The 10724-nt window shown below is 30.6% G+C and overlaps 1 protein-coding gene across 1 annotated transcript; it reads right to left on the bottom strand.

Annotated features, from left to right (window-relative positions):
- Nucleotides 1–3180: 3180 nt before the first annotated feature.
- LOC105632747 (cystic fibrosis transmembrane conductance regulator) lies at nucleotides 3181–8781 on the bottom strand. Its single transcript, XM_012215186.4, has 3 exons — nucleotides 8574–8781; nucleotides 7829–7999; nucleotides 3181–3576 (listed from the first exon to the last, which is right to left on the bottom strand). Exons 1-3 carry the CDS (start codon nucleotides 8637–8639, stop codon nucleotides 3373–3375), a joined length of 441 nt encoding a protein of 146 aa, XP_012070576.1. The 5' UTR covers nucleotides 8640–8781; the 3' UTR covers nucleotides 3181–3372.
- Nucleotides 8782–10724: the final 1943 nt, after the last annotated feature.

The raw sequence follows: 10724 nt of genomic DNA, 5'->3' as shown, positions 1-10724 counted from the left end.
CAAAGTGTAATATAAATTAACCACTTGTATTTATTTTAATCTAAATAAAAACTTATGCTTTAATATTATATAGATAAAAAAGAATTAAAAGAGTATAAAAATAAATATATAACGAGTATAACGCACATCATAAAAAGATTAGTTACTATTAAAAAGATACTCATACTCTTATTTGTGTCGATCATTATTATTATTTTTTTTTTTTTTTTAACTTGGTGCATACTGTCACCTTAAGAAGTCTTTTTCCATGGTTTATAGCTTCTCAACTTATTTAGAGATTCGTTTGTTTATGCTGAATTTGAATGATGAATCTAAATTAACAGTTATTAAGCTGTCATTTTATATTGTAGGGAACAATTTCTTTTTATCTAGAAAGTTATATAGGTTATTACATAACTCTAATAGGAAAAATTTCTCATTCAGACAACCAGTTTATGTTTCAGTTCAAATGAATAAACTTATTTCATCATTCTCTTAATGAATAAAATATTACAAATGTCCTCTTAATTAACTAGTGCTTAGAAATCATTTCTTGGAGCACCTTTGTAGAAACTTATTCATTTAATTTACAAGAAATAGAAAATAGTCCCTAACACAATAATAACAACAGACAAAAACCAACCAAGGCCACAATAATCATTTGTGACTTCCAAGCAAAGCAAAGGTATTCATTCACTTTTGAAGCTCTTTATTATCCCATTGCATCTCTACTCTCCTCTCCTAAACAGAAAAGGTATAATCCTTCAAAGAAAGAAAAACACAAAATGGTGCAAGTAAATTTCATATTCAGAACTCTAATTCTTTGCCTTCTGGTTTTCACTTCTGCAACAGAATTTGATTCAAGTCCATTAGTTACTGCAAAATCTAATGGGAAGTGGCAAAGAATGAACCATGGGAGCCTTCGAGGGCCTCGAAAGCATCTCCTCAACCCATCAGTAAAGCATCCGTTTCTAATTCCTCAGTTGCCTCTTTAGCTTTTTCTTCTCTTTTTGTATTTAACTGTTGTCTTTTTATTCTAAGATAATTCAGTCGACTTATGCTTCTTTTTCCTCCTATTTCTTCATGTTTATGTAATAGTTTTTTGTATTTCTGGCAACATTTTTATGTTCTTTTAATTCGGAAGTGTAGTGTACAGTCCAATCATAGCTATTTATAGCCCTTCACCCATTTTTTTTTAATAATTAACTAAATATTATAAATTATTATTAAAATTTAAATAATCGATTATATTCATTATATTCATATATCATTTCGGTATATCATTTCGTTAAATGAGACAAAGATATACCACGCAATTTATGGAAATCATGATAATTTCGATGAAATATATTAGCCTATATATATTTCACACACACACACACATATATATATATATATATATATATATATATATATATATATATATATATATATATATATATATATATATATATATATATATATATATATATATATATATATATATGTTACAAAATAACGTAAAATCCTAAAGAAACAATCCGGTCGTATTGTAAGAGTGAGGAAAAAAAAACACACGCTATGATCTCATTCCATGCATCACTTGTAAAACAAAGGGAGTTTTTTTTTTTTAACTCCTATTCAAAATATTTAAAATTTAATTGAAAATTTAAGCTTAAATAAAATAAATGAATGATGTCCAAGTCAGTATTTTCTTGAATCACACAAGACCATATGTCTATTGCAAATTGGAATAAGATATTTAGTGAATATAAAGAATTTACGTAATCAAATAAAAATCCTTAGCTTACTTCACTGTATTACATTTGCCTTGTCATCTACTAGTGACATTAGAGCTTCATAAACATTTCGAAAAGCTCGAAGAAACCCAGTACCCAGAAGTTATCATAAGAGCAACCTTCATCTGCACTCGGTCGCACATTCAACATAGCGTTCAGACTCATGTGCCTTCCAGAACCAGGGATTTCTCAAATGTAAAGAGACTTAAGTGACTCAATCCCAAATATTTACGAGGTATAATTACTGTTTATTCTTTTGATGCAAGTTTAGAGCGTAAATTGTATAAAAAGTTAATTTTTAGATAATTGTGCGTTGCTTACAAATTTAGAAAGCCAATTGAGTCTTTATTACACCCTAAGCGAATTCCACGTCAGCTAAGCACAAGGTGATAGTAATGTACATAAAGAAGTATAAACTTTATACTAGTAAGATGTGTTTTGAGCTGTGAGTTGATTTGAACCTAGAAACAAATTCGTGCAGCGGTGAGTAGATTCGGCAGCAAAAATCCCACATCGGCTCCTGCGGGGGTGGATGTGATGCCCTATGGGCCTGAGTGGGTTGGGCTCAAAGCATTATTTACTTCAAATTAATATTTTATAGACTATTTTATTTATAATTATTTAAAAATAATAAATAATTATTGAAAATTAATACAAAAAATTTAATTTTTTTGTTTATGTAATGCATGAAAAATAGAAAGTAATGTTTGTTATGTGTGTATATATAACCACTATTTAATACCTAATAGCTATCAACCACAAGCTGTGAACAATTATCATCAATAGTTAGACCAAACATACCTTTTAAATTTGCAAAACATAGCTTAATGGCCACAAAAAATATTGTAATATTGCAAAAAAGCACAAAGTTCAGTGCAAAATTGAAGATTACTAGGCCAAGATAATTTTGTGTTCTATAGCCTACGCCAACAGAGAACATGATAGGCTTGCAAAAGAATTTCTTTAGCGTACACCAACAGAGAACACTAGTCATCATATATTGCTAACGTTAGTGGCAACCACCATAACATGGAAACTGCAGCTCTAACGTTTGCTAAATATGAAGACTGCTCGGTATATTGCTATCATCCAGTAGACAAGAATAACTAGAACATTTTGCAACAGTCACCATAAGTACGAGGCATGGATCCCACCATCAACACTTCAACATGGACAAAAAAAGAATTCTGATAGCATACTTCTAAAAAGAAAAGATGAAGACTATCTTAGAAGGGTCGCTATCTATCAATTCTTATCATTTTCAATTCCTATACAAATCTAAAGTGGGTCATCCAGGAGCTAATCACATTCAGACTAGAAAAAGGTGATCATATACCAATAATCACATTTGCCACATAGTGCAAATGTCAAGTGTTATATATGCTGCTATAAACAGTCAATCAATTACTGATAGAACTCAGGATGCCAAAGCATATACTTCATTTCCAAGTGAACTGTTAAATATACATTATGGGTGAAAAAAAAAAGACAGAGTAATACATGTATTCAAGTAAATATGTCTGAAAAAAGTCGATAATCCGGTAGTGAAAGGGACAGGAAATTATGTAAGGGAATTATGTAACGCAGCACTCATATCAGAACCTGAAACAGCGTTTTAGAGCCCCGATGCGTTACATTCTTCAAGTAGTTTTAGTAAATTATGTTCAGGAGCACTGATGGATGGTAGAATCACTCTATTGGATTGTCGTGGCCTTGTCCCAGCAGATTCAGATTCAAGAGACCCACCTTCTTTCATGACAGGCAAGTCAGATCTCCTCCGCACGGTTGCAGATACCCTCTCTTTCCATATTCTTCCATCCTAATGTTTGAGGAACATGATATCAAAATCTCTTAAAACATAGCAATGCTCACCAAAAAGAATTAGGCATTTGCAACAAACAATTTGTCTTTTACATAATCAAAAAAAAAAAAAAAAAAAAATTCACCCGTGAAGATATAAAGCCCAGAACACAAATTCATCTCTACTATCTAGTATTCTCCTTGGAAATATAACTCCCAATTGCAGCATTCCCTTTTGTACCACGCCCTTGTGACTATTTTTGTCAACCAATTAGATCCCCACAAAATGCCCCTTCAAATTTCTTTTAACTGAAAGTGTAGAAAAATATCTGTCCCAGGAATCCAAGATATGAAAGAATATTGTGCAGATAGAATAGAGGTTTCCCGTAGTGTGTCAAAGAAATAGTGAACAACATTATAAAGTTGTTTTAGATTCTACTTTAAGTTTAATTATCAAGTATTTCTTGTGGTGTGCCGTTTTCTAGATTTAGTGAACCAGGAGCATCTTATTTAGAATGAATAAACTCCAGCATGATGCAGCTTTATGGTGAACATAGACAAGATGCTAGCTAGATGAATGTTAAAACAATTGTGCTGGGCATATACTTTTTTTCTATGATTTCTATTAGTTCAATCAAAAGCTGACAAGGTTTGTTGTTTTGTAAATTCAGTAAACTAGAATTGTCCCAAATTGAAAGAATGTCAAGGTTCAAAGTTTTCATTTGAGTCCTACTCACCAAACCTTCCTAGCAAGAAACCCTTATAATCTCAGAATTTTTGATATTGTACTGCATCAAGGTGATATGAACCTTTAAATGCAGTTGACTTGATAACAGAAATGTTTTACTTAAATGTCTGCATATTTTAATAACTAGTTTGACTATAGGTTGCATTTCTTCCTTATTGATAATGGACTCCAATTAAAACTTTTGGGTTGCATCTTGATCTTCCTAGATAAGCCATAATGGAGAAACAAATAAAATTAACATATTAAAAGTAATGGGAGGTCAATGACAAAAGATGAAGGAAGAGTCTAATGAAAAAGTTTAATAGCTCGTAAAAGTTCCAATAATTTATTCAAGGAATTAACAGTATGTTACATGATATCCTGTGCTGTGCCATGAACTTTTCTTTTGTGTTCTTTACCTTCATTCAGAATACGAAGCCCTTGAGCAATGAGTAATGCACCATAATTTCGCAACTGCCAAACATTTTTCATTTCATGGAAAATCTGCTGTTCTAACTTCTACACACTTTTGGCTTGGGCCACCACTCATTGCATATTCTTCCAAATGGAGGCATAATGGTGACAGTTTGCTGCCAAGTAAATGGAATTTTCTTGCTACAGGCATGATAGCACTTTTGTGCTGATAAAGATGATAGGATAGAGCCAAGGCGAAAGTGGAGGCAATGGCTGTACTTATACAGGAATCAATTATATCGAATCAGTCCCTTTTTTTTTTTCTCTTAACACCCAGATTTAACTACAGACAAATCTAGACATTTTGTTGGGAAAGCCAATTTCAAAAGATTAACTTCTCATATAAAAACTATAATAGATACTTTCCCCTTATAGTTAAAATAAAATGAGAAACATTTCTCTTAATAGTTTACCATTATGTCACTTTTTTTGTTGTAACAAAATGCATCTATTATTTTCTTAAATTAAATAAAAACAATAAAAGCTATTTAAGGTTTAAACTTTTTCAAAAAACTAATAACACTATGATGCGTACAAAAAAGTTATATTTTCATTTGAATCTCTATTATATTGTTTAAAAAATGGGATAGAATACAATTGTTTGAATATATTTTGCATTTTGTATAATTTTTATTTAATACTTTGATTAACTTTTTCATTATTTTGGGGAAATTAGTTGAATTTTTTACTCCCTATATATATTTGTACATTAATATATACTCTCTCTTCTATATATAAATTCTTATATACGAAAAAACATGAAAGGAGGCTTGGAGGGCCAGCAGCCGCGGTCTAGGGCTGAAGACGAGCAGAATTACAGTTTTAAAATAATAATAATAAATAAATAAACAAAATTACCCTTTTACAGGCAAGAGCGGAGCCAGACTCCAAAAGTGGGAGCCAAAAGAAAATTTTCAAAATTAAGAGGGGTTCAAATCAAAGAAAAAAAATTTCTTTGCACTGTTTATAGATAAAAGTTTTAAAATTTGTTTGAGTTTGGGCTCTCCCAGTTCCCCCCTCCTTCCGCCCCTGTTTACAGGCTCAAACTTGAGTTCAAGCTCAAGCTTGGCTAATTTGTTAAATGAACTAGGAAAGCAAGACCAAGCTTGGTAAGCAAGTTCAAACTCAGTAAGCAAGCTCAAGCTTGGTAAGCAAGTTCAACTCAATAAGCAAGCTCAAACTTGGCTACTTAAGCTAATCAAACGAGGTTTTTCCAAGCCAAGCCTTGAGCAACTCATGAGTGTCTGGCTCATTTACAGCCCTACCTAGGACCTTCTATTGCCTTTCCAAACCCAAAACTATAACATCAACCCTGAAACCCCCACAAATCTTTCACAGCTTGAGCCAAAATTTACAGATTCAGTGGTCCTATAACTACTACGAAGGCCTGGTAGAAACAATTAAAATGGAAGGTTTAAGTTATAAAATGGTGTTTTATCTTTGTCTTTATGGTTTAGGAGTTACAAAACCATTTTTCCTAAAGTTGAGCATCATCTTCTAAGTGAAAATAACATTATATTAAAAATGCCAAAATTTTGTGATTAGGACAGAGTAGGCACTGCCAGATGAGAAGAAAAATTGAAACATAGGAAATCATGTCAGAAAATTGTGCATGCTGGATAGAAAAGAAATGTATTATTTAGATGCGGGGGAAGGAATAGACTAGAATAGAGAAAAAGATGAAAGAGAAAATTAGGTATGCAGGCCATCTAAACAAATCAAATGCCTATTCCCCACTGCTTGTCCTACGCTAACCCAAGATAAATTCTAAACCACTACTAGGAAGCAAAACACCTTCTAAATAAGAAAAAATCCAGAATCTTAATAACAAAAAAGAAGTCTGTTCACTATTTTTCTCTTTAAACACACTGATTGTAGATTTTCCTCTTCCTCAATGTCAAATTTCTGTACTCATACCTGAACCTCTACCCTTGGAGTTGTTGAAAAGGAACTAGAAGGCTCTATCTCTTGACAATGGCTAATTCTGTATAGTTCTCAGCCAGTGACAGAGGACCATAACAGTACCAATTCTGCTTTCAAACTCCAAAGCATTCTCAACTGATTGCACTTTGTCCATAAGCTATGGTTAATCTTGTTATCTGTTAGAGCACCAACTCTCATTGATCATGCATGGTGCGTGTGGTGTAGTGGGCTGACTTTAACTGTTTGCTTTATTTATGTTTCATTCCATATCTAGTATTGGTGCACCATTTTATTAGTGGTCTTTAACTATTTCCATCTCATTAATGTTTTATTCATACCTTGCAGTAGTTGCCATATGAAGGCAGTAAACTACAAGTGTATGTATGAATAGTCTATCCATTTTATCCCCTCAAATGTACGAAACTTCCTCCCTATTCCACAAGACACAAGCATGCTGCTCGTGAAATCCTATAGCTAGGAAGATTACGAACTCACATGAAAAGCCAGGATTTGTGAACAAGCTGCAAACCAAAATAACACGAGATAGAATGTTGCAGGCAAGGTTTTACCATTGTGTGAACAGCATCCACGAACACCATATTGAGAAAGGATATGAAAAAATTATGTTATTTGATGGAAGGGTTATCACACATGAATTATGACGTAAAAATTTACATCTGAAGTTGAAGACAAGTGACAAATAGGTCACACTTCAAATTTATATGTACCAGCAAAATTCCATGAGAAATTACAATAAATTCACATTTGGATCACTCCAGAATTGGGAAAAAAATGCAATTCTTTGAATAGAATTCAATTTTTTGTTTGGTTCAAAGGAATTCGATTTTTTCTATATATATATATTTGAATAATTTGAATTTATGTTGAGATGATATCTGTTTACTGTTTATAGGTATAATTTTTAATAGGAACAAGAAAATCTGTTTAGCCATTTAAAAATGAAAAAATAAACTTGGAGTTGTGGCATCCATTCCCATTCCATTTCCAAGTGAACGAAACATGTTACCTTGAGTTGCATCAATTGCATGAAATTCTCTCCAAATCAACAGAAAGATATCATAAAAACAGATGAAAACACCAACATAACACAAACTTCATGAACAATAGAGGGGGCAAAAAAGCTTACATTAAGAATCGAATGTTCTGGCAATGGGCATTGAATTGGTTGATCACTGTTGGGAGGCTCAATTGGGTGCTCAACTGGCTTAAACTCTACCGCTACTTCAATTCCATGTGGAGCAGCAGCGGTAGACGCCCTGTTCACTTCGGTAATTGGGGGCAATACTTCCCTCTCATCCTGCACCATACAAAGTCACATATTAAGCGACCACTGGTAAAAATAAACCATTTGTGTCCTATGAAGGCTTAACTAGAGATGTAAGATAGAAATAGAAATTGAAAATGGCTGTGAACGTAGAAATTGAAAGAATTAGTTAACCTGATTTGTATGGAGACAATGATACCAGTACCACTAACAAATCATACCATTAAATAACCCCTAAACCATAAATACTTATATATATATATATATATATATATATATATATATATATATATATATATATATGAGAAAATAGTCCAAAATCAAGCAATCCTAACAAAGGAACATCAGAAATCATCCAAATCTAATAGACAGAATTTTTGAAAAAGATAAACAGTAAAAATCAAATAAATTTGATAATAACCAACTGGAATTGTATTGAAACTACATCAAAAATCAACAACCAAACCAATTCCAGCTTGAAAAAAGTCAACCCATGCAAGAAATTGCTCCCACAGGATTATTGAACATAAGCTTACAGAGGCTAAACATGGTAGTTCAAATTTTTTAACAATAGAAAGAGAAAAAGATGAAGAGACAGGATTCTTACAAGTGCACTTTGGGCTCTCCTATGGCCAACTCTGCCAACAGAAAATCTTGAGAAAATACCCACCATCTCTCGTTTCTACACAGCAAAAAACTGCTTGGAAACCAAAGGGTATTATATTCAAATCTCAGTTTTGCGTGTCGAATAATAGATCAACGATTCTCTCTTGCTCTGGCACAAAAACTATGTACATACACGCAGAATAATACAAACACAAAGTTAGATTCTCTTTCTGTCTCTCTGTACAAAAAGACAAGAAGAAGGAAGATGATAAGGTGGCTTAGGTTAGCCTGGCGTAATGGGTAACCGGGAGTTGCAGGTTACTCCATAAAGTTGATATTATTAAACTATTATTACCTATTGTTTGGAGGATTGGATCGAGGTTCTTTGAAGGTAAATAAAGTGAGGTAAGCCAACGGAAAGTTGAGTTTTTAAATTACATGAGAGGAGGATTATTTTAAAAGAAGGGTTTTTTTTGAAGTTATTATATTTTTAACCTTTGAAGAGTGTCAGAAGGAATTTTAATTTTTAGTTTTCTCATCTCGTCCTGGTTAAATTTTTTAAAAACTTCAAATTACACAGTTGATATATACAACATTAAGTACGTGCTTTGCACGTGAAAATTCATTATACTTATTCTGTATTTTTATTTTTTTAAATATAGTTTATTGATTTTTCTATAATTTTATAAAAATGATAGTAAATTTTTTTACATAATAAAAATGATAATAAATTATTAAATAAAAAATAAGTATATTAATTAAGTATTTCTTTATTCAATATTTTACTGTAAATATTATAATATGTATGTAGACAAAATGAACAAGTATATTATAATAGGTATATTATAATATTATAATAAGTATATTATTATTTTTATTATTTTTTTAGAATTATATATTATAAGAATTAGCTAATATAGCTAAGGTAATCATAGATATCAATTTATCATTTATTATTTAATCATTTAATTATTTTATTAATAGTTTTATTTCAACTATTAAAAATGTTTTTAGCAATTTAAATTAATATAAAATAAATTTATATAATTTTCCTTCAATTGAGTTAAAAAATTTTAACATATACTTTGTATTTCTTAACACAATCTTCAACTTTATTTGATAATTGATTTTTATTTTAGGGTCGGGTTATAAAAAAAACTTCCGGTTTTCTATTTTTATATTTTCTAGTTTTATATGTTTAATTGAATAGTATTAACCAATCTAATTAAAAATTCTTATATAATTTTAATCCACCAATAAAATTAAAATTTTTCTAATTAGGATGAGAATAAATTATCATTAATCAATCATATTGTTTGTTTTTTTTTTTTTTTTTTGTAAACCACCGATATCCAAACCCTTTATTAGAGACCGCCTAATCCGGCTCGGGACTTAGTCATAGTTAAGGTTCCTCACCCTCTCTACAGGTGCATTTAGTGGGATCGAACCAAGAGCTCTTCTTACTTGCCCAACCTGCGTTGCCAATTGAGCCACAATATATAAGTAATAATATTGTTAGTCAACCAATAAAATACAAATAAAATTTAGAATTCATATATATAAAAAAAATTATGATTTACTATTATATTATAATTTGAATATTAGAATTCTTATGGTTACCTTACTTCCATCCAAATACTTGAAACTAAAAAATAAAAAATAAAAATATTATCATGACAATTATTAATCTTATAATCCTAATAAAATATAAAATAAAAGGAGGAAGAAAAGAGAAAAAGATGCAAAACAGGTTATCAATTTATGGTTATAACTTTAACAATGGATAAAAATTTCATTGCTAAAATATTTGTAGAACCCTTTCCCAACTCTTGGCAACGGAAGAAAAATGAAATCATGTTAATTAATAAAAATCAATTCAGATTATAACTTTAGAAACAGAAACTTGTTTGTAGAACCCAACGAAACAAATAAGATTTGTTAATTAATTATAATAATCTGATTAAGAAAACTAATATAACTAATCTAATTAAAAATTATTATATAATTTTAATCAATCAATAAAATTAAAATTTTTCTAATTAGAATAGGGTTAAATTATTTTTAATGATATTTTTAATCAACCAATAAATATCAGTAAAATCAACAATTTTCTAATTAAAATAAGATTAAATTAGCCTTAATAATATTTTTA

The sequence above is a fragment of the Jatropha curcas genome, chromosome 4 (assembly GCF_041381405.1).
Source record: "Jatropha curcas cultivar XTBG-Jc1 chromosome 4, XTBG_Jcur_1.0, whole genome shotgun sequence".
In the NCBI taxonomy this organism is placed as follows: Eukaryota; Viridiplantae; Streptophyta; class Magnoliopsida; order Malpighiales; family Euphorbiaceae; genus Jatropha; species Jatropha curcas.
Note: the sequence above shows the minus strand (reverse complement) of the source record. Positions and strands in the feature narration are given on the sequence as shown.

Excerpts from the sequence above, each read along its gene's own strand:
- LOC105632747 (XM_012215186.4), bottom strand. The coding sequence starts at position 8,639 with ATGGTGGGTATTTTCTCAAGATTTTCTGTTGGCAGAGTTGGCCATAGG. Across the intron at positions 8,000-8,573 it reads GGAGAGCCCAAAGTGCACTT|GATGAGAGGGAAGTATTGCC; the intron begins GTAAGAATCCTG and ends TGTATGGTGCAG. Across the intron at positions 3,577-7,828 it reads CAGAACATTCGATTCTTAAT|GATGGAAGAATATGGAAAGA; the intron begins GTAAGCTTTTTT and ends CTCAAACATTAG.